General features: G+C 41.0%; 3 protein-coding genes across 9 annotated transcripts in view; 2 read left to right on the top strand and 1 right to left on the bottom strand.

Moving 5' to 3' along the window:
- The first annotated feature begins 1173 nt into the window (after window positions 1-1173).
- On the top strand, window positions 1174-9147 carry zc4h2 (zinc finger, C4H2 domain containing). Its single transcript, XM_069669646.1, has 5 exons — window positions 1174-1412; window positions 2125-2296; window positions 2520-2692; window positions 7329-7491; window positions 8444-9147. Exons 1-5 carry the CDS (start codon window positions 1360-1362, stop codon window positions 8555-8557), a joined length of 675 nt encoding a protein of 224 aa, XP_069525747.1. The 5' UTR covers window positions 1174-1359; the 3' UTR covers window positions 8558-9147.
- A 2770-nt stretch (window positions 9148-11917) lies between these two features.
- Window positions 11918-17105, top strand: LOC138597762 (ankyrin repeat and SOCS box protein 12-like). Its single transcript, XM_069669253.1, has 4 exons — window positions 11918-12038; window positions 12415-12738; window positions 14614-15142; window positions 15234-17105. Exons 2-4 carry the CDS (start codon window positions 12454-12456, stop codon window positions 15383-15385), a joined length of 966 nt encoding a protein of 321 aa, XP_069525354.1. The 5' UTR covers window positions 11918-12038; window positions 12415-12453; the 3' UTR covers window positions 15386-17105.
- LOC138597761 (rho guanine nucleotide exchange factor 9) overlaps window positions 16925-24532 on the bottom strand; it is a 46435-nt gene continuing 38827 nt past the window's right edge. For all 7 annotated transcript variants that reach the window (XM_069669245.1, XM_069669246.1, XM_069669248.1 and 4 more), the window contains 2 exons: window positions 22997-23065; window positions 16925-20985 (listed from right to left, as the gene is read on the bottom strand). In XM_069669245.1, coding sequence (XP_069525346.1) covers window positions 20810-20985; window positions 22997-23065 — 245 coding nt within the window. In that variant the 3' untranslated portion in view covers window positions 16925-20809. The remainder of the gene's footprint in view (window positions 20986-22996; window positions 23066-24532) is intronic.

Raw genomic sequence — 24532 nt, forward strand, 5'->3', positions numbered from 1 at the left:
ATCTTCTGTGAAAGGTTTTCCCTTTAAATTGATAAAGTGTTGACTGTGTATCACTCATTTAGGACCAAGACAGGATCTCAGACAAACGTGTTTATGCAGGCACCTAGATCAACATTAACCTAGCAGCACCTGATGTTCCAGTAACAGTGAAGGTGCCAGCACATCGCGCTAATCTATTTATCCTTCCAGTTAATGTTTTAAGCATATGTTGTTATACAGTCATTTTAAGAGTGGTGCGGAGGTGTGTTTGGTTTGTTGGTCTGTTGCTACCTGCTCTAACAGCATGTGCTAATGTTAGGCTAACAGGGCTGTAGCCAGGAATTTAGGGGAACGGAGGTCTTTATGTTTTTTAACAGAGTGAAAAGAATGGACTCTTACATTTGGGTACTTTGGCACTAAATTAATTTTATTTAATTGTCTAAAGATGTTTTGTTTTCCCAAACATGAAAGAATTTAAGAAAAATATTGATTTTCAGACAAATCAGGCATTGGTTTTAAAATAAGTAACAATTACTTGAGTGTTTCTATCACCAGTAACTTTTTGTTATTTTGCATATAAACTGTGGCATTAGCTCATTAGGAGTGTTTAAAAGTGCTCAAGATGCCAAATGTTTGGAATCAGATCAGCCTCAAACTACAACATTAACATGCTGTACTGATTTGATGGGCTACATACCCAATGCCAAGCAATGTAAGGTGTCCCATGATGAACAATGTAACAGTTTTCTGTTGTTTTTTTACCTTTTCAGAAGTCTGCAGCGAGGATCATGTATTGCTTTAATGTAACATTAATGTTATTGTGGACTGACGTCATTTCGGTGTAACAGCCGGTTTATATGGAAGCCCGTTTCCGCCACTTGGATGAAAAAAGGTCCTGTAAGTCATTATAAGGAGATACTTTCTCAATATTTTGACTTAGTATCTCAAAAATAATCTCAATATTTTGACTTAGTATCTCAATATTTCGACTTAGTATCTCAATATAATGACTTAGTATCTTAAAATAATGACTTAGTAATGACTTAGATAATAAGTCATTATATTGAGATACCAAGTCAAAATACTGAGAAAGTATCTCAATATAATAACTTACAGGACCTTTTCATTTTAAATCCATGTGGCGGAAACGGGCTTCCATAGTTTTAAACTTGAATAGGAAGTGAACGTTCCTTTTTAATCACTGCTATGTGTGGCAGGCGGCTCGTGGTTATACTCTCCACACGTAGCCCCAGTTTCACATTGCGCGCGCGTGCTTGAGTGCGCGCTCACATCTGCTATTGTGTTTTTATCAACAAGGAGACCACCGTGGCCCCAGGGGTAACTGAGCTGGCCAACTGAAAGACAAGAGACTGCTAAACCATGGCGGACGAACAAGAAATAATGTGCAAATTAGAAAATATCTTGGAAATACGGTAAGACTTGAACGTGATATGAAAATGATTGGTGGTAAGCAGAGAAACGTTATCTTAGCTAACGTTAGCTGGCCGAGGATGAGCCCCTTGGCTTCGCTTTTGTTACTGTGCTAGCTAAAATTAGCCGGGTCTGCTGGCACTCTTGTCTCAGATAGATTTTTCCTATTCTTGTTACAGCGTGTTTCCGACAGATTAGGCAAGCATTCACTACGGCGGAAACAAGGCGTGAATACAAATAAGCTTTAGTTAAGCTACATGTTCAGATCGCACGTTCAACAATGTCCCAGATGTGTATCAACAAAATGCCAGATGTGCGTTGCTAATTAATTCTGTGGGTAAGCTAGCTACTTTGTTAGCAAGCTTATCTGTCTGTCATTAATTCACCGGTGGTTTGTTTGGTCTTATAACTTCCCTGCAGGCGGGCTTAATAAAAGAAAAAAACAGATTTACAGACCTCATTAATTCATTTGCTTAAAACATAAATTCTAGGCTGTTGAAATTGGCCATTCTGTTTAAGATTAATTCAAAACGTCTCTAAAGTTGTTTGTCTTTTTTACTCAAGTTCAAAGCACTGCATAACAGATGGAAAAGATTTTGTGATGTTTTCAATCTTGTTGTTTTTGTGAGAAAACTTTATTTTTGTTTTCTCATCTGCATCATGGTGAGAAATAATCTGACAGCTGGTATCTTTTGTTTGGGCCATTGGCTGCAGGAACAAGACTATCCAGATGCAGAAAATCAAATCTCGTCTTAAGGTTGAATTTGAGGCTCTGGAGTCTGAGGAGAAGCATCTGAAAGAGTACAAACAAGAGATGGATCTGCTTCTACAAGAGAAAATGGCACATGTGGAGGAGCTGAGGCTCATCCATGCCGATATCAATGTGGTGAGTGAGTACTACATTCAGGGATAAGCAAATGTTCCTGAAATCTTAAATTAGTGTAACTAGCAATGTTAGAACAACAATAAATAGAAAAATAGTAAATGCAATTTCAGTGATTGCATTATTTTCAGTGTAAAGATAATAGGCACAACCAAAAATGTCTTATACTGAGCATATTACAAAGCATATGTTTTTTTTTTTTAAATACCCACTCCTTTCCTCTCAGATGGAGAGCACCATCAAGCAGTCAGAGAATGACCTGAATAAACTGCTAGAAACAACTCGCCGCCTACACGATGAGTACAAACCTCTGAAGGAGCATGTGGATGCCCTCAGGATGACTTTGGGTCTACACAGACTCCCAAACCTGAACGAAGAAGAGGAGAAGCTCTCCCTGGAGTCAGTATACACACAAAAACAGACACATACACACACTAAAATGCATGCAAGGCACAATGAAAGTCTTTTAAAGAGAAGTCCCTTGATACACTTTGTGGTGTGTTTACAACTATTTTTTAATGTCATGTGTCATGGTGTTTTTTGCAACCTATTAACAGTCAAAATCACATAATTCACAAACACAATGTGCGTTGTCTATTTAATTTGTGGACATAAATGAATATTATCTACTGTGCAATCACACAGATTGTCAAACATATGTTGTACAGAAAGTAAAACAGGAAACACAGTTCCAGTACAAATGAGAAGTGGCAATATACAGCAGGTGGCAGACTCAGTAGTTATTTTCGATGGTCACTTTCGAGGTACATTAGCATGCTTTTAAAGAGTGATGACCAGCAACAGATGACCTTTCAGTGAGCATTGACATAGTTTTACAGAGCAGAATGTAGAGCATGGTGTACTATCCATGAAAAAGAATTAAAACAAGTATCTACCAGGGAAAATTGTTTCACTCACCATGCAAAGGTCAAAGTAATTCAGGCTCACGTGAACATAATGAGCAGAATTGTTCACTTTGTTCAGCCACAACTTCTTGTAAAATAGAATGAAGATAAATGGTCCAAGACCGGAGCCCTGTGGTGCACCACGTGTTATCAGTTATATATAATTTAATATAGTCAGTTAATATAAATTCAAAGAAGATCATTTGATACAACGTCGCTGTTGCCATTTATCAATAACTGAATCAACATCTGAAATATGTTATTAACATTCAAGACTTCAAGCAAAAGTCTGGCAAAAGTTAGCAAATGGGCTTCAATAAAATAAGGCAGATCACTTTTCTTGCAAGGGGTGCACATGGACTGTCTTAAAATAATGAGACACAACCAGCAGTCAGGGAGCAGTGCGGTTGCTAAGTAATTAAAAAAGTAAAAGAATTCAGTTGATGCAATGTCCACAGACAACATCAACAGATCAGCCTCATATAAGTTACTATATTCTGATGAGGGCAGCAAGTGTAAATAAAGTGGGAAATCCTAGATCTGAATTCTCGAAGGCCAGGAATGCTTGGCTGCCAATTAGTGAGACCACAGGGACACTAGAGGTTGATGGGTCCACCAAGCAGTGTGTATACAAATAAACATTGGGGTCCTCGTTTAAAACCAATTACTGATGTAGCTGTTACAGATGAAATGTAGTCAATTTACGTAAAACGGATGATGTCTTATGGCCTGCTCTTTTTCCTGGAGCAACAGTATCAGAATCAAGTTTATTGCCAAGTAGGTTTACACATAGAAAGAATTTGTCTTGGTGTTTTGGTGCAAGAACAATTAACACATAAGTAGAATAAAAATAAGTAAAAAGCTGAAATAAAATAAGTTAAAAGATAGACAAAAAAGCAATATAATACAAAATATGTAGAAGAGGTATAATTAAAGAGCTGTACAGATGTGCAGGTTTGTGCAAGATGATGGTAGTGCAATATTTAACAGTATAAAATTAAACAGTGCAATGTAAACATACATTATGTAGTCCACTGTGTGTTATCGCATACATCTGCAGTATCAATGATCAAGGATGAAAGTCCTTCAATTTATATACACAATCCTCTGTCAAAGGCCAAGATGTTATCATGTAGTTAAATTGTAGTTCATTTGTGAAAACCATTTGATGCAGCATCACTGTGGGCATGAGTCGATTTTCCCCTGTCTCCAGCTTGAATGAGCTGAATAGCTAAAGCTAAGTAGCTTTCAGCCTTTAGTTTAAAACGCATTGCAAAATGTGACGTTGAAACTGAGGTTATGAATAGCAGAATGAACACGTCTGTTTGGCGGTTGGGGAAAGTACAGATTATTACAGCAAAGCATTTTATTGGCTGCTTTAGGACCACGAGCAAACTCTTTAAAGGTTGCTTTTGACTTGACAGATAATCGGAGGTCATGAGTTGCGGGTCAGCTGTTTTTTAATAGAAAAGTTTCTGATCAGATGCTCTGTTCAGTTTTTCTGATTTCCAGGATAAACAGCAGTTTCCTGTCCTTCGTCACCATGGTGTCTGAGGTTTTATCTCATTAAAATGCAGATAACACAGTGGAGATTTTTCTTAAGACAGTGTGAGTAGTAGCAAAGTAATAAATACATTTGAGATGGTTTGATTGTGAGGCAGTGTATTTCTATGTTATTTCTATCAGGGTTATTAGTCATTTGCCTTTTTTCTTTATTAAATGTTTAACAGGCTTTTAAAGCCACAATGTAAAGTATTGACAGCTACATCTTTGTATTTAGTCAAGTTTGTAGGATGTTGCTTTTATGTGGAAAAGGATGTTTCTTCAGATTCCATATTTGATGCTATGAACACAAAAACATTTCCACCCACTGTATTAGGGTGGCAACAAATGCTCAAAAGCAGATACCTTGACACCATGGAAAATGAAATCAACTTTACAACATTGTCATTACTAGAAAATAGAGGGAACAAATGGAAAATTCATTTTGTAATTAAGGTGAACGGACCATTTAAGTGCTTCAAAAATGAGGTAGTGCTAATGGCAGATGCTGACATTAAAAGCGCTAAATTGAATTTTATTCACGTTCGCCCATGTTCTTTCTTAATCAACACTTAAGATGTTAGAGTCTCAGCAGGTAATCTAACGTTCTTTAACATGTCTCGGTGGTAATGTGGTGGACATTTGAATAGCTAGGCTTTAAGGCTTTAAGAGAATTATCTGAGAGGTGTTCTCTTGGTGGTCTTGGACACGTTTTTCTTTTGTTTTTGTCTATTATGAAAATCAGGTCCAACCAAATTTCTCCTCCATTTTTCCAGGTTGTTTGGCTTCGGAATTTGGCAAAGATGCCGGAGAAATCCATTGAATCCCTGTTAAAACTCACAAATGCCCTTGTTATCCACAACACTGGGGGGGGCGACAGTTTGACTCCCAGCAGCACAAACTGCAGTCTGACAACCATTAGGGGATCCATCCGTTATTCATCCTGTGGGGATCAATACAGTTATTGTTATTAACAGAAAATGATATTGAAATTAGATAGTTTAATATGAAGGGGATCTGTCATGATGGGGCGATATAAGTTCAACTAGATTTTTGATTGTATTATCTGTGTACATGATGCTGGGGTGAAAACTAGAACAGAGGTCAGTGCGTGGCTCTTTAAGCTTTGGCTCTTTAAGCTGTGGCTTCAGAACAATGTGCCACTGGCCTGGAGCTCTTATGATGACTGACTTGTTTATTTATGGCCAGGGGTGTTAAATGGAGCCATGGGGCACATTCGTGTTTTGGTGTACACGATGACAGTGCTATTAGAGGGTGGCCATTGAAACTCTCAAGGAACCTGTTTTCTTTAATTGTAAGGACAAAAAAAGCCAGTAGTGGTTCTGACATTGATGATGTGGTCCCTCACTTGCAGGTAAAACTGTCCTGACATTCCTGCTTCTTTTTCGATATTTTCTGACTTGAGAGTGCATTGGGAATTACAGAAGAGATTGTAGAGTAACTTTTTGGTTGGTAATGGTGATGGATGCACTGAAAATTGAATTTTTATTCGCATAAAGAGCTTTAGTTGTGAGAAAGTGTGTTGGGCCACTGCTGCTCTGCACGCTGACAGCCTTGTTGGCAGGCTAGCTCGTCAGTTTGGCCGTGTACTGTGTGGAAGCTCAGATGATGAGTTCATTTCTGGCCAGATGGTTGCTGTCTCTCCTTTCCTTCTCAGTTGCGTGCTCCTTGATGTTCCCTGAGATACTCGGAGGGTTGAGGCTTATCACTTTTGTTCTTTGCTGGTTTTACTTCAGAGACGGAACTCATCAGGGAGAAAGATTTATGATCATGTCTGAGTGATGAAGATGTTGAACATCTCTTATCTCTTGCACACCTCTGCTGCCAGCCAAGTAATTCTAGGGTAATTTTACCCAACAGTAATAGTGCCCACTGTAATTGTTTTACAAGGTGTAATGGAGCAACCTTGCAGAAAATTAAATCCCATCTCATTGCCTGCTGGGTGTACATTTTAAGATACTACGCGAGGGTGATATCAGCATACAAATGAGAACTCTGCTGCTCAGAGATATTAACTCATATCAAAACTAAAATGATTAAGAATCCATGTCAAATAAATGTGTATAAACTGAAATATAAAATGTGTGTTAATTTGACAGGTAGCCTTAATATTTGCTGCTTTCGTGGATCATGGTAGCAAGAAATACAACCCATTAAATTGGTACTGTGAAAGCTCTATCACAAGCCTATTTTGAGAGAAACCAGAGAGCGTAAAGAAATGGGATATCACTTTTTTTTACTTTTGAAAATGGGCCAGTCAGGCATAAAGTCCAAGGCCAAATTTCTTTCCCAGCCCTCCCCTGCCCACACGCACACACACACGCACGCACGCATGCAGACAAACACTCTCACAATGACTGTACTTTTGCTCAGAGTTGCACATAAAAAGAGGATGCGTGAGATCGACTACAATGTTCTCCAATTTAAGTCTCCTTTGTATTTGGTTTTGCCACTCCACATCTCTAGATACACAGCGTAGATGGGATAATCTCAACTGTGATATGATTCAGAAGCTCTAAATAAGAATCACAGCTAGCCAGGTTTCTCTCTTTCTTTGCTTTCAACAGTTACTTTGAGAAGCAGAAAGCAGAGTGGCAGAAGGAGCCGCATGAGCCAGCCATCCCAGAATCCCTTGCTGCCGCTGCAGCCGCAGCACAGCAGCTTCAGGTGTCCAGGAAGCAGGATGCACGCCAGACGGCCACCTTCAGACAGCAACCCCCACCTATGAAGGTAATCTACTAAGGACCTGAAATGTCTGCAGAGATGTGAAAAAAAAATCACATTTTTGAAGTTGAAAAAATTGATTGATCGTCTGGCCCAATAGAGCAGCAGCCACTTTCAATCAAGGACTAGGTTACAGTCTATTAGGCAGTACTTTTTTTCTTAAGAATGAAGAAGAAATGTGATTTTCTGAGATATAATTTGCTTTTAGCTGTGTCTTATTATCATTAACTTCTTAAGGGAATCTACGCAGGCAACGTATTTGAAGCGTATTTTTGACACGTGTGCCGGGACAGAACCGTGCCAATGTTATTCAATGCTACAATCTCCACCAGCCGCATATGCTGCGCGGGAGGCGGCTGTAATACGCAACTAATTTTCTGCTGCTCCGTTCATTTTACGCGTCTATTTTCCCCCGCTGCTGCGCGTCAGTGAAGCGTAGAAAGCCATTGACTGCTATATAAATACATATCCACAACCAAGGAATTGCCAACTTCGATATCAGTTTCCAATTGAAGTTATTGATTGGCTAGATGGGCAGGCAAGATTAACTACAAAGAGCAGTGAATATGTACATTTCCTCAGCATCTGGGTAAACCAATCGTATTAATTCATTCTCATTTGACTCCTACATCCAACATAAATACAGAATTTAAGCACAATTAAGAAATAACCGGCAGACTGCACACTTTTTGGGCTCACTGCAGCCCCTATTTATGGCCAGGAATCTCAATTACCATTGGCTAAAGCTGGGACTCATCTCTGCTGTAGTCGCAGTCGGTTTAGATTGCAAAATAGATGCTGCCGTGATGCTTGCGTGTCACGCACGTTTCTCTGACACTACTAGTGTTGGTGTAGATTCCCGGTTATACTCAGGTACAACCTGACAAAGCTGCTTACTTATCTCAACAACACAGCAAGAACATAATGGTGATTGCTAAATATCTCCCCTTCTCTCTAGGCTTGCCTGTCGTGCCACCAGCAGATTCATCGTAATGCTCCCATCTGCCCATTGTGCAAGGCCAAGAGCCGTTCCCGCAACCCAAAGAAGCCCAAGAGGAAGCCAGATGAGTAGATCCTTGTCTTCATTCAGCTTCAGTACGGTTTAAAGGGACCTGGTCCAATACACTGATCTAAGATCAGCCATGTACGTCCCAATATATGGCTGAAATAACAGGTCTGTGCTTCAGGATAATTCCACAATGAGTCCCCACTTGAACAAATTGTCTTAGTACCTTTTTGCATAAGATGTCAAGTTGATCGAAGGTCTGGTGTCGTTTGTTTTTATCAGTGCTTTGGATGTGTTTATGTCATTGTATGACTTCTGTAGTAGCTTTACTAGCCCCTAACCATGTAACGGCAATAATGCAAAAAAGGCCTTGACAAAATGTCCAATTAATTATTGCCCATATTGTTAATTTGCTTAGATATCGTACTGTACTTTGTATCTTTCTTTGCAATGCATGTGTGCTTCTATGGCTGTTCTGTGTGTGTTTTTGTGCCAATATAAAAATCAGACAGGTTTAATTACAAAGTCAAATAAAACACAATGTATTAATGTTTACAGTGTTAAATTAACTACAAACTGGAAAGAAAAAGACAGACACATTTGCTCTGAAAAGTGTTGTTGTGTGTTTAACTTTAATACAGTGAAAAGAAAATAAATGGCTGTTTTGTAATCACCTTGTTAGCATGTCCTTTTTTTTACACTCAAAACAAAGGCTAGACAGTCACTTCAGTTAGCGAGTAGTGTGAACATAAACACAGCTGTAACTTAGCGGAGGAACCGAGGACACCACTATTAGCATATGGATTAGTGTTTTTCGGGGAATGAGCCTGTTTGTCAAAATAAAGAGGTAGAAATATGTTTGACTTCCCCACAACATTTTCCCTTTCATTGTATTAATACCGTGCCTGTCATGTCTGCAGCTATCTGTCTGAAGAAGGACAGCGAGGGCTTGCTAAATGAGTTCCTGTAGCGTTTTTGTCAGGGTAACCCCTCATTTCATCTGTTGCCAGGGCAACTCCACGTTCCTTAGTCGTTGCTAAGGCAACCCCAGGTTGCTGTGACCTGCATATCTACACCAAGTAGTTCCTCCCAAATCCAGTGAGGGGCATCAGAGGGCTTTGGGAGATTTTGCACAAATTCCCCCATCAGGCGCACTCCTTTAACAGAGTTAACATGTTTTAGTTAATAAACAGTCAATCTGATCAGTGCAATTAACTGTTAATCAAATATTAGTTTTCAGTTAGGGACTGCTCGTGCTCGTCTGTCCTCAAAGTCTCTTACTTCAGTACTCAAGTGTGTGTTTAGTCTGCCCTTCAGTGTTTGGAACTGCAGTTGTGTCTTCTTCCTCCTGATAAAACTTTTCAAGGCCAGAGAAGCCTGTTCCTGCTCACACACGCTGCAGACAGCGGGATCATGGAGCTCCACCTCTGCTGCCTGCCACAGGAGATAAAACACGTGTGAGTGGAGAAGTACAGTGTTCTTCTATCATAATGACAACCACATGCCATAAATGAGTCATATTAGAGCTGCTGCTAACCCGCCTCATCTCCTCCTTGAAAGTTTTGAGCCTCAGCATTGAAATGAATTGAGGTGGGACGGGTCGGTGTGCGGGGCCTTGACACGTGAGGCTGAGGGAGGTTTGCCCTCCCTCTCGTGCGGAACAGACCGGCAGAGGGAGGTTACACTCTCGGCGATCTCTGGGTCTCACTCTGAACTCATCCCCGGCTTGAATTTGTCTCTCACATTCGCTCCTCTGCCTCCCTCCGGCTCCTTTGTGTCTCCTCCTCTCCTCTTCTGAGGACGACTGACGGTGCTGCTCTTTGCTTCGGACGACAGAAATCATTCTGTTTAAGTGGTTTTTTTCGGCTTCCTCCTCCATTTTGTAAAAATACAGCACCTTGGAAAGCCGTTTTGGCTTCATACTGACCGGAAACTCATCACTAACGTTTGACAAGTGACGTAACCTGTAAATGAGCAGCGGTCCCGTTTTCTTTTTTCTTTGGCTGTGAAATAAAAACGATTTTAAACATGAAACAAAGGGCTTTGTCAAAAATGGCTTTCTTTTATTCAAACTGTTTACACGCCCTCTTCTTTTTGTGTCTACTACAGCTGCACTCTCTGACATCTGCGGATCACTACCGCCACCTGATGGTTGACAAGGGCACGAGAAGCATGTTGACGTCTAAATAAATGGGTAAATAAGACCCATTTATTTATAATTAAATTATTTAATTGTTATTTTTTCCTCACATGAATACCAAAAACGGACACTTCTGCATTAATCACTTAAATGATTTTATTATTGTTTCGCATCTTTGTATTGTCATGTCTGTCTGTAATTTTGTGTTTTGCTGCTGTCTAAGCAGGTCTATCTTGAGAACGAGACCTTGTGTCTCAGTGAGATTACCTGTCTGAATAAAAAAATAAAATGTTTAATGTAAAAAGAATAATCATCATGCCATTATTACTAACATTAAAAGGGAAGGTAAAAGTTGTACTATTTAATGTTTAATTTTCACAATTATTCAGTGCTTTAACAAGACAGCACTACAGTTCTTACTTAACTACACTGTCATTTGCTCACTATTCCTGGACTAGTGATGTGACGTTGGCGAACGATCTGATTCTTTTGAACGGCTTCGTTCATGAGTCTCACCTCGGATCTTATGGCTCCGTTCCTTTCCGAGAGCCGAAGCTCCCTTCTAAGAGCCGTAGCTCCCCACACGATCCTGCATAAAGAGTCACGATGGCTGCATTTAAAGCAAATCTTTGTACCTGTATCTAATTGTTTCATGTCTGTCTGCTGAAATAAATAGTTCCCTCGTGTATTTGTCCAATGCCAGGAATCTGGACTCTTGTGCCATCTGCTGAGAGAATGTGGTGTGTCACAGCCTGCCTTCTAAACATGGGACAGTATGAAGACATTGGCGGGTTTGGCAGAGGAACAGCTGACTGGCTGCTCCTCTGAAGCTTCTGACAGTCACACAGCTGACACTAAAATGGCTGCCTCGGTGTGAACCAGGGAAACAGGGTCATTAACAGGGAACAAACAGCAAAGTTATACCCTTTCTTGTTGATTATTTGGCTTTATCACAAGGGTTGTTGTGTTTTTATCACCAGTGGGGGGTTATAACAGGCTTCTCCGCGCACCGTTAGACACAGACGTTTCCATTTTGTTTGTTTTTATTCCTGACACAGGGAAAGACAGTCACACTCACCAATCACCGCCTGAGTGTCACACTTGTATCACCTTTCTAATTATAAACCTGAGCCTGGACTCTCCAAGAATGGAAGTTACCCAGGCCCATCTGTGGCCTAAAATTAGCCCCCCCTACCCCCCAGAAAGGAGCCCTTGCCCCCTATGTCTGTTAACACACACACAGTCACTTAGACACACACAAACCATACTACACTTTTCTCAACTGTGGGAGCATCACACACTTTTTGGAGGACCTTTCTTTCCGTCTTCCACGTGGCAAATGATGGACTTTTGAAACTGATTTTCTCTCCTGTCTGTGGATAGAACATCAGGGAGCGATTAGAGGAGGTAAGAGTCTTGTTGCACTTATTTGCAGCTGGTTGTGTTTGGCAATTTGTTTCTGCTTAGTAAATTCTGAGGACCATATGTGGAAAAGCCTTTTTTTAGTATCTTTGAGGAAAAACTACATTAATATATGTCTTTAAAGCCATGTGTCTTATATCTGCTCAGCGTATTTAGGCTATATTGATGTGATTTGACATGTAAACAAACTGCACTGTCTTATGGTGGCCCTGTGTGATCATGTCAAGAAGTCTAAGTCATGAAGTTATTCCCTGTGTTGATACAAAAATCATGCCCCACAAAAACAACCCCAAATGCCAAGAGTCTGTCAGCAGTGAATTGGCTTTATTATCTTCTTTCTCTGCTATTTTGGCCGTTGCAGATGGAATTGCTCTGACTTGCACCAGCCTGGGGAAACATTATGGTTCTGGGCCAAGCTGTCAACATGAGTTTGATGGACATTTCAAAGATCTTCTCCATGCTGCAGCCTAAGGAGGAGGATGAGGACAACGAGCAGTGCCAGGCTTTGAACAACGCTGTGAGCGGCGACGACGTGACTCTGCTCGCCGAGCTGCTGTCTCAGGAGAGTTACAGGAGGTCTATCAATGCTCGGAGCGGGTGGGGGGTCCCGGTCACCCCCCTGCGCACTGCTGCGGCTCTGGGACACCTGAGGTGCTTGGAGTTGTTGTTGGAGCACGGTGCAGAGGTGAGATACAGAGAGCTTTTAGTTGTTCAGATTGTAGATAAGGATGGTGAGACGGATCTTTAGAGCAGGTGTAGGGGGGAGGGGTGGGACACTACAGCTGCTACATTACTGCATTCTTCATTAATGCTTTAGATTAAGGCCTATGAGTGGAAATATTCTGTACTTACTGCATACCTAAAAGTACAAGAGAATATGTATAGGAAACAAAGGGGTGAAGAAAATAGTCGAGACACAAATAGTAGAGAAACCAAGGCCCCTAAAACCAAAGAAAATTAAGGCTCCTCGAAAAGGGACACCATCTGCCTTATCACATGGATCTCTGGTAATAAACATCAAAATATTACCAAATTTGGACTGGATGTTCACAGACAGTTCCTTCTTACAATAAAGAAAAGTTTTATTAATATCTTTAACTGTCTTTGAAATTAACACACATTATAGGTGAAAATGTAATCTGAAAATCAAAAATCAAAAGGTATGTATGTCAAAGTCTGCCAGTTTTTAATTAAGAAGAATCAAAAGATGTCATGTATATCTCCTACAGACTGTTATCAGTAGGTGATTTGACTTTTCGGTTCACCTTTAGATGCCACTAGCCCCTAACAGTGGAGACAGCACTTTAAAAAATGGGGCCCTGTTGATGTTAATGTGTTAGGACACAGATTAAGCAAAAAACAAAGTATAATATAATATAACTATATATTATGCTATATTTAGTGAAAAACTTCTCTTTCACTCTAAATACATTCCAAATGTTGCACTTTGTTCTACCTCGGCTCAGGCCTTTTTGGGGTTTGTTCCTCTACTAAAAGAGGGTACCAGCACCCTGACCCTTTAACATAAGCTAGGTCACAAAAAGGAGTCAAAACACAGAATATAGGGGCACTTACATTTAGTTGAAAAACTGACTATAATGACAAAAACTACAGTGAAAAGCGGGTGAACAGGGACCTATACGTCACTTGCAAAACACTTTATAATAATAATTAATACATTTTAAAAAATGTTTCATTACAATTAGTACATATACAATTCTGCTATAAATGTTAATATTATAATTTAATTTCATTATCAAGCCCCCCTTGTTCCTGCCTTGTTTCCCAAGAAAATGACCTTTGTACCCTGGAATAAAAAAACATCACCCCTTATTTTCGGACCTTTTGTCTTCCTCCCTCATGAATCAAATACGCATTATTGATGGCCTGTATGCACCAAATATCTATACACAGCAACTCGCAGTGTGTAACCTTCCCATTCTTCCTGCAGCTCTTTTTTGTATTTATCAAAGTACAAACAGTAAGAAATTACAGTAGAAATTTTCACTAGTTTGTTTCATTAAATTTGCTGCATTAAATAGCTAGCTATGAATAATGGATTAAACGACTAAGTGTGTTATGAAATGGCTCAGTTCTGGACAAGTTATGTCCCAACTTTGCATTTCACCTCATTTCTATGGATACCTTTGGTGTCTTTTGCTCTTTGTTTTGGATTTCCATTTTTTTAAGTTGACTGTATTAATTTTGTATCCAGACGCAGCAGGCAGCAGCTATGAAAAACCCACACTGTGACCAGTACTCAATGGCATATGGACAGTGTTAGCGGTTAGCCAAAGAACTAGCGGAGCATTTAGCTGGTAGAAAGTCTGATATTTCCCATAGGAACTGATGAAAGCCAAAACAGAGTGAAAAAAGGGAATGGACATAGTAACCCGAGGAAAAAAATCTGTGTTTACTGGATGTCTTAATATGAAATTCACAAACTAGAGTTGTGAGAATATGCAAGTGTTGTGTCCCCAAAAAACCTAAAAGTTCAGTTAATGCTTCATAGTGCACTCAAAGAAATGACATGTTGGTGTTCTGCTGTGTCTGATTTCAGACTGACAGCCTGGACGTGAAGGCCCAGACTCCTCTGTTCACAGCTGTCAGTGGGAAACACATAGACTGTGTGGTCGCGCTGCTGAAGGCCGGAGCCGATCCTAACGGCAGCCAGTACAACAACTGCTCCCCGGTGCTGACTGCCGCTCGTGAAGGCGACCTGGACATTCTCAGAGAGCTGCTGCGTTTCGGAGCCGAGTTGGACGTCAAGCCCAAAGTCCCAGAGTGGGCCTCCAACGCGACAGCCTGCAGAGGGCCCCTTTATATCTCAGCTGTTTACGGACACCTGGGCTGCTTTAAACTGCTCCTGCTCCACGGGGCAAACCCCAACTACAACTGCACAGACGAGAAGATGCTGGCCCGGATAAAGCAGCCAAAGACGGTTCTGGAGGTGTGTCTGCGGTACGGCTGCGGGGTGGAGTACATCCAGCTTCTCATAGACTTTGGGGCCGATGTGTATCTGCCAACACTGATCATTGACAAGACTACAAAGCAGAATGAAGCTCTGGTTCTGCTGCTCAAAGAGAGAGGTGAGACAATGATTGTAGCTTATTAAATATTTATTGAATTGTCTTAAAATGCTCACATTAATCCACCTTTATTTGCCTGTTTCTGCTCCAGTTTGCCCCAAAACACTGATGTCACAGACTCGCATTGCATTACGAAGTCACATCCCCTCTGCCGACAAGGAGCCTGCCATCGACAGTTTGGACATTCCTCTCATCCTGAGGAACTACCTGAACCACGGCACCTCTGAACTCATGTCATGCTAACATTAGCATCAAAACATATGGCCGGTGACATTCTTTTTAACCCCATTGCTGCACAGCCGTAAGTAGGACAAGATAACGGACATTTATACAACCAACCCTGATGTGTGACATTTTTTACTGGCTCCTTTAGAGGTCACTGTGCCCTGCCTGTGCTGTACATTCTTGTTTTTACGTTTCATACATGAAGGTTGTGACTTGTACGTATTTATTAAATAGCCGAGGTTTAAATAGATATTTTAAAACTCCCAAGTTCATTGATTTATCCTCATCCAACAATGAAGGATGGTCAGCCTGAAGGGCTCCATGTTTCAATGTCCTTGGAAAGTGTAACACCACAGTTGGCCACTAGAGACCACAGTAAGACAGCTGATTACTCGAATCCAAATTGAGACATTATTATGAAATTGGAACATCCGTTAAAGGCCTTTTGCATCACCTTTGGCGCCGTCTTTGTAACAGGTAACATTACACATTAAAATATATTAAACAACACACATTTGGAGAAACATACACACACTCACAGACACACACACACACTCACAGACACACACAGAGAGACAAGACAGTGTCTGCGTCGCACCAGGACGTCTCAGATCTCAGCTAAAAAACAGGCTTCTGTCTGTGGACTTCAAAACACAAGGCAGCAGAGTGATCAGCCCAGAAGTCAGCGCGGCCAGCTGGGAGATTGTATTTGCATAAGTCTCATTATTTATTGATTACAGCATAGTTCTTTGCAGCCTACAAGTTTGTTGAAAGATTTCCTCTGTGACTCACCAACGCCATCCTTAAAAAGTTTGTTATGTTTGTGTGCCCTTAAATCCTCCCTCAGCAGTACTTCCAATGCTGTCGGGAATGGCTCCTACAAACAGGAAATGATGTCATACAACAGGAAACCCAGCACAATGCTCGCACTCACACATACCGACGCCTCGGCCCGCAGTTCTGTAGAGGTTTTATTTTCAACAAAAGTACAGCTATATCAGATATGGATTTATTTTTACAGCAAAGTACAACATATTCCCAGTGCTTCTGATTACATCAAAACATATAATGTACATACAGTTGACATCTCCACTCTCCCATTCACAGTTTCTGGATTGAATAGGCATTATTTTTCATTTCTACAACAAATAATCAAACTCAAAGGCCAGCAAGAAAGAAAATGACAAATGTTTGCATATGGTGACAAAGGATGTAGATACTGTGAGTAAAGTTTTCTGTGATAGGCAAAAATCCAGACCTCAAACTAGATGGTAATATACAATGAATAGATTCCAAACGTGGGATGTCAGTCTTCTGTTCACCTTGTTGTCATTGAACACCACATGTGTATATGGCTCATTGAAGACTCTGTTGTACCCTGACTATTCTGAAAGAACACAGGACTGCATAACCAACTGCAACTGAGTTCCTACTGAGGACGCTGCTAGGCTAAAAGTGAGTGAACGCGCTTAGCGGCTCATGTACACCCTGTACTCAGAGGAATTACGTAAATCTGAGCAACCTCTGATGCATCCGAATGACGCTCTGCTAACTTGGCTGTCTTGGTTTTATGACCGGATAGAGAGAGAGAGAAAAAAGAGAAGACTGTCCTCTCGGCTCTCGGGACAAGGTCAGAAAGAGAATTATATAAGAAAATAAATGCATTATATACATCCTTTTAACAATGTGGCCAAAATGGTACTACGTAATACTGCATTCAATAAATACAAGTGAGGAATTAATTTCTACTGTCAAGTCATTGTACTTCAAAGAATCATTTCTTAAGTAGAAACAAGAGCATGATATGAATTAAAATGAAGTACTGTGTGTGTGTGTGTGTGTGTGCGTCTTCAGGATTATGTTTATTTTTAGCTCCTCCCGAGAGGTTCTGCATTTATTCAGCTCTTCTGCTTGACTACAAATCTATACACGAACACCCATGATCAGTGCTAACTCCTATTTGGTTCACTGTTGTCATAGAAAAATGATACCCGTTTTGCCTCAGCGTTTAATGGTTTCTCCAAAACAAAAATCACCAGCAGTTTCGACCATGACATTGTAGGTTGAAGTCAAAGAAATCAAAGATTAAAATCAATGTTACAGTTTATAACGCCCATTATATGTGGGCAAAAGAGAGCATCAGTGCCTTTCATTTCACCTATCAACAGTTCAGTCTTTGATTCGGCACGAGGGAAGGTGTCCCCCCCCTCCGCTTGACAATAAATAAAAACAGAAGCTACGACCTGTGATGTGACGTGAGCAGGAGACAGGTGGACAGAGAAAAGAACTCCCTTCAGTGAGATGGCATGGGTTCACAAATGAATGGTTCCGTGTTGTGGAAAAATCCCCCATTGGAAGTTAAATGAAACTAAACAATCTGTTAAGAGTTGTCTTAAGTCTCATGCAAAATATTGGATGCCACAAGCATGCATTTACCTGGTACTGAGGTCTACCGCACGCTAGAACTGGAACAACATTCGTCTCCAACGCAAAATACCAATATCCAAATATATGATCTGTCCTTTGTACAGTATTTACAGTGTGTAGCTGATAAAGGTAAAATAGATGATTCTTCTTTTGATTCATAACGCACTGTTAATAATATACTTCGAGATGTGAAACCTAGCTTGACTAATGAATCTGTTTCCTACGATATACTCAAATAAACCGTCTTTCAGCATGTTAAATAGATAATAAAGGAAATCTACGTACGCTTCTAAACATCTGAAATTAGAATTAACTCTTTTGTGCAATATAATTACGGCTATGTTAGTGTGATAGAATATAACAATAAGATGTTTTTTAAGTGTTTCAGTCAGACAGCACAGTATCTACTCATATGGAAAAAGGCCTGACCTCTGTCCGAGTGGATCTCATGCACTGGGGAACGAGGAATTCCCAGTGTGTATGAGAAAGAGAGAGAGAGAGAGAGAGAAAGAAAGAGAGAGATGCGAGTCCCAGACTGAAGGGAAAATACATGACTAATTCAAATCTGCCTGTGAAACTGAATAGATAATCACTAGTGGAATGCTGGAAGGCACTGTTAGATAGCATCTCTCTTCTCCGCAGCAGAACGGGCCAGCAAGTGCGTATGATTATGTGTCTGTGTGTGTGTGTTTGCTTGCATGCTTGTGTCTGTATGTTGGTACTGGTGGTGGCGTGGAATAGGGGAATGGGGAGGGAGCGGTGGGGGTGGGCGTAGCACGGGACCTGAGGTTATCTTGGCCTGGGAACCATATCTTCTTTTTTTTTTTTTATGCTGTGCCAGACCAGGGAGTTATCTTCCAAAGCAATCTCACTGGGAGCCATCTCTTCAGACACCAGCAGCCAACTCACCCATTTCTCAACTTTCTTTACTGAAACAAAAACATAAATTACACAACATACAAAGCAAGTCTAAGGTCTTTTTTTCCAATAGGTTATAAGGCCTATAAGAAGGCAAACAAATGACATAGAACGATATATAACTCTTTCATATCACGTTGTAGTGAATAGTGAAGATATATAATGATATATCACATTGCACAAGTTGTCATACTGTATATGCACGGTCCATCAGGTGATATAATTCAACACAAACTGTTTGAATCTGTATCTGAGGTCAAAAAATGATCACAAACCATGTAAAATGTGTCACTTACATTCCAACCGTAGAAAAGAAAACACCTTTATGATGTAACTCGGCACTTTCTCCGCAGTAGATCTAACGCCTCTCTCTTGGAGTTGCACGGGATCTCGCCCACAGCAGCTTTGGGGACAGTGTTGACTAAACAAATCAATCTGACCAGGCCTAAGTCCTTTGCAAATCACTTAACAGTGGCGAGCTAACGGCCAGAACATTGGATCAGATCCGGAAAACAACGTGACGGGGAGGAGTGCCAAGATTTGAAGCTGCAGTCTTCAGAGACGCATGAATCTGTCAGAGGACACCTGCATGCTACAGATTAAATTCACCTTTCTGCCTCTCTGTGGTATTGGCTCACACTTCTGCAGTGTACTTTCTCTCACTGCTGGCTCACAACCAACTGATATGCTTGTCCTGTTCATTTATTACTCCTGCCTTTTTGTCCAACCGCTTCCCCTTGTGCTGGTTAGGGTTCTTTCTAATTTCTCACCGCTCTTATCAAATGACAAAAAAGTACATCTCAGACAGAATGTGTGCTGTGCTTTTTACAATGTGAGCAATACAAAATAATCAACTGAAGAAGTCTTTCTTTTTCACCGCTGACGTGAGAAAGAGATATTATTTTAAACCTTGGCCAATCCATCAGCTTCACTTTTAGCTCTTTCCGGAGGTAGGCTGTGCTCTTTCCAAACACCCAGTGAGCTGCCAGCACAGTGCTACAGGGGTGGTCTCTGGGGAGAGTGGGGAGGGGCTCTGACACAAGGCAGGTGGACCGCAGCCTGCATATCTCCTGCTCCCAGCTGTTTCATCTGAGCGGCGAGCTCTCTGTCAAATGCAACCCACAGCCCCCCCGGTGTGATCGGTTATGAATACCCTGTCAAAAGTGGTTGGTGAAAGGATGTAAATATTCTATTGATGTTCCAACTATTGATTTGTTCCCTGACCCATCGTATCATGGCCAATGGCAGGTTTCCAAAAGAATGAAGCTCTGCCTCCGAGAGCCACTGACTCACAGAGGCTGAGCAGGTGGGTAGAGAGATAGAGAGGACAAGAGAGGGATGCAGAGAGAGAGAGAGAGAGAGAGAGAGAGAGAGAGAGAGAGAGAGAGAGGGAAACACTGTGAACGTCACACTTGGTGAAGAGAGGGCTACTATATGCAAACAGCTCGAGAGAGGAGCGTGGAGCGTTGAGAGAGTGAGATCCAGACGCAGACATCAGTGAAGCGAGATTGCCTGAGCAGTCTGTGATCGGTGGCAGAATGGATCTAACTCAGAGAAGATGCTGACAGTCGAGCTTCGCAGGTCCTTCAGACGCCGCAGCCGGTAGCCGAGGCCCGTCGTCGTTTGATCTCACATTCAGAAGAATGCAGCGAGCAATCTCACATAGCAGCACAGCAAGATCCCAGCTTTTGGAAAACAATCATACTACCCAGAATGCCCTGGCGTGGCCTTGTGTTTCTCTCTGGATGATGGATAATAAATGAAATAATATAACAATCTCAATAACTCCAGGACATTCAGATGGCGTGAAGATGCAGAATCCGAGGGAAAGAGTTCATGACAGTCGACTCAGCTGGAGAGGCATGATAACTAAGAACTTTACTAACATATATGAATTGTAAAAGTTTATTTTTTCGCAATTTCTCAAGTCTTCAGTCCTCTTGCTGCGTCCAATCACTCTCAATATTAACATTGGTCCTTAACTTTGAAGTCTCTTGTGTATGTGTGTTTCATATTTTCTTCATCAAGGGACACGATCATCCAGTGTTTAGTGCTTCTAAGAAAAATAGCTGGTCCTTCAGAAGAGTCTGCGTTTCTCTATTTCTTAAATGGAGCTAATCTACTAAAATTCTGCCAGAAAGGAGCCTGGCCTCTTTTGGATTGACTGAATTCAAAAACCTCTCCTTGTGCCATGTCCTCCGTTACCTCATACTGCCCCGCACTGAGGGGGTCCTGGGGGGGCGGGTATGAGGGGGGCGTGCACCTGTTTACACCTAAGAAGGCAGGTGCGAAAAAAGCAAGAAGGGGGCGTGGGGGGGGAAAGGGGGACAAGGAGGCGGTGCAGGGCACAAAGCGAAAGAGAAAAAAGGAGGGAGGTGGATAGCAAACAGGAAACATTGTCAGTAATGTGTCTCAAACAGGCACAACAACACAACACCAAGTCATGCATCCAAAGAAAACAAGCACACAGACAAACAAAATGAGCCTTCACTGTTAACATTCCTGCATATTAAACCTGAGATATGATACGATATGATCATATGATGACGGCTGAATTGGGAGAAAGTGAAATTCAGCTCAGCAATGACACAAGGGGAGACTTAAGGTGCTATTCGAACAAACTCTGTAGCAGGCAAACAAGAGAACGGACAGATTACATCCGATACGATGATGGGACCAGGCATTTGGACAAGGGACATTGTTCTTCCGTGTTTGTAGACAGCACATTTGTTTGAATAGCACCCTCGACACTTGAGAACACAAGAGTGGCGAAAATAGAGCCAACAAAAAGCCGTTAATATGCGTTTAACTACAGTCTACGATGTCATTAAGCTACAGCCTACAAGCATCACAACTAAGCTAGTGCAATTAAAAAATTAGATACAATCAATATTTGGAGATGAAATATTCAAAAGTTGCCATGGCATCTTAGGAAAGAATGCAAAGATGAGAAACAGTGTCTTTTGTTACGGGTATTTTGCCAAACACTGTTGTCGCAGTTAGAAGGGTTCGATCTCTTTGTGTTGGTGGGACCTGTTTATCTTGCTAGCCAAGATAGTGCTTGTAAACAGATTGGACAGTGACGGCATGCTCCAATGTTAATCACAACACCTCCCAATGCTGCTTAGCAGTTGCCATGGCATCTTATTGTGCTAGCTCTAAGGAGAACTCTAATGCATATACCTTTATCATTCTCAAACCATGTCCATACAACATGGCCCTCTTTCTCAAGATGAAATCTATAAATGAATCTGAAATTCAAGAGAGTACTTCACCTTGTGCCAGCCATGTACACATACAGCACTTAGAAACACACAACATATACTTCTGACAGACATCTACAGGGAACCTAACGTCAGAGAGAACATTCCAGCAGTGGTCATTGGTTAATCAATACTTTAATGGATGGTCATGCTTATCGTGAAACTGGCAATAGCAGAACATCAGTAATGGTAAATGTACAAACATCTAGCCTAGCACTAAAACGGCTAAATCTTAAAGGGCGATGCCAGCAGTTTGGACATGTGGGTCCTCTGACTGATGCGTGTCAGGAAGTAGCGTCTTCAATGACCTGTTTGACATGTGTTCCTGTTACTGAGGTAGCTGCTAGCTGTTGGAGTTATCTGTAACTTATTAAATCACAAAGTTAGACAAATTAACATGATTACTGTGATGTGTCTCCTGACTTCAGAGCGTCATGTTAGATCGAACAATGTAGCATGATCCTTGCTCCTTCATCACAAGAACATAGGCGCCAAAAAGTGTGTTTTCTTTGTTTATAATTTGGCAATCTGGATGTAAAAGTAAGCAATAAGTACCAACAACCACACTAACTCAGTAAAAGAAAAAAATGCAAACAGGTGTCTGAGGTCATACATTCTTCCAAGACAAGCGTGACACAGGACCCACATGTCAAGAACACTGGTATCTCCCTTTAAACTCAATACGTCATGCAAACAGCCCTCTGTCTTTTCATTGATGCTTAACAGCTGCCTTACAACTCATCTCAAGTCATCCTCAGGTATGGGCTGACGTACATTTAACTACAAGTGAGAATAGTGAGAGTTACATAGCGAGACGACATGTATCCACTTGACTTTTCTAGCTTACTCCGTACACAGATAGTCTTAGGTCCATTCTTAAACAAAGAAGCGTGTTTAAAAAAAGGTGTAGAAAGTAAAAAAAGAGAGCAGGTTAAAGGAAGAGTAAACAGCGATGAGAAGACAGAGCACACCAGCGAGGAAAAGAAAAGGAAAATCACCTGATATCTTCTTGTTGCCTCACCTTTCTGTTTGGTCACCTTTCTCACTGTCATGGCCGCCTGTCGCTTCTGGTACTCAGAGATCTCAAAACCTAAACAACAAAGATATTTTATGTTTCACAAATGCTCCACACCAGTACAGTTTTTCAGATACTTAAAGCTGCTGTGAGGAACTTTTGGTTTGTGTTGATTTTGGCGCCCCCTGTGGACAAAGCCGCACCTCTTATCCCTTTGCTGTTCTTGTCCTGGACATGGTGTGTGGTACGTGGTTTTTAACAAAAAATCTCATCCTGCTTTCTTTAACCGTCACATGTATCACTCACTTTAAAAGTTTTGCCCTGGAAAATGTAACAAAGGCAGCGTGCAGTTAATCGCTTCGTCAGGCATTAAAAATAACTGTATAGAAATAACCAATCTTGTTGCTGATGGTCTGGTTTGCTTTTGTAGCTCATATAGAGGCATCTGTATTACATTTAGTCTGTTTCATTACCAGATAAAAACTCCTCACAGGGGCTTCTCTGATACAGCCTAAAATGCTGACTCAGGTATCCGCCAGTGCGCAAATCCATGCACCAATCTAGGACTGTCATTAGCCCCCCCAAAAGGTCTTGTTTTTGCACATCCAAAACAGTAGCCCACACAGCAAAGATATATTACGGATGCAACAAGCAACTACGGTATAAGCGGCAAAAACAGAACAGATTTCAGTTTAATTATCACGTCACAAAAGTGTGTAGCTAGTGGAGAGAGTGTAACCAGCTGGGATTTTTTTTGTTCTAAGAACGTTTTGAGAATGTTACACGCAATTTTCTGGTAATGTTTTGAGCTGGAAGTTTTTATTTGGTTCCCAGAATGTAGCAGAACATTCTGAAAAGATCCTCAGAATGTTGCAGTGAGCATGTTCTACCTTTGTTTTTATATAACATTGAGCAAATGTTTTATTAAAGGCGTTCTGACATCCCAGGCCTCAATAACATCCTGAAAACATCTTCACAATGTTGCAGTTAAAATGTTTTGTCTTAGTTTAAGTTTTAACGTTACAAGAACTTTATTTGAAATGATAAACATCCTTAAAACGTTCTTTGAATATTAGATTAAAACGTTCTCTTTGAAACGTAATTAGAACTTGTAGGTAATGTTAGCCAATGTTATGGGAACGTTCCTTGCTAGCTGGGTAATTAGTCAAAACTTGTGTTTTACCATCACATATTTAAATGCTGTTTGTTTAAATTCAAAGTAAAAATAATTAAAACCAGCTAAAACACACAATTTCGAAAGTTTCATGTTAAAAACAGGGATTCTCCGACACTCTTCAGTGGATAGAGGGCATAAAGAGGTGCAGCTAGCTGAGCTAACACAGTGTTAGCTAACGTTAGTGTTAGCTCAGCTATCTTTAAGTGCTCAGCTTGTTTTCAGGGTTTATATTCAGGGTGCTTGACCAGGCCATAAAACAATGTTAGCACTAATATAACATCCATACACATTGGTATTGGAGGGGTACTTGATATCAGCCAAGACTATAAAGTCTAGGTATCAGGAGGGTAAAAATAGAATCAGAA

Source organism: Semicossyphus pulcher, unplaced genomic scaffold (assembly GCF_022749685.1).
Source record: "Semicossyphus pulcher isolate SPU_LCO1_2020_fin unplaced genomic scaffold, fSemPul1.0.p SCAF_2, whole genome shotgun sequence".
Lineage (NCBI taxonomy): Eukaryota > Metazoa > Chordata > Actinopteri > Labriformes > Labridae > Semicossyphus > Semicossyphus pulcher.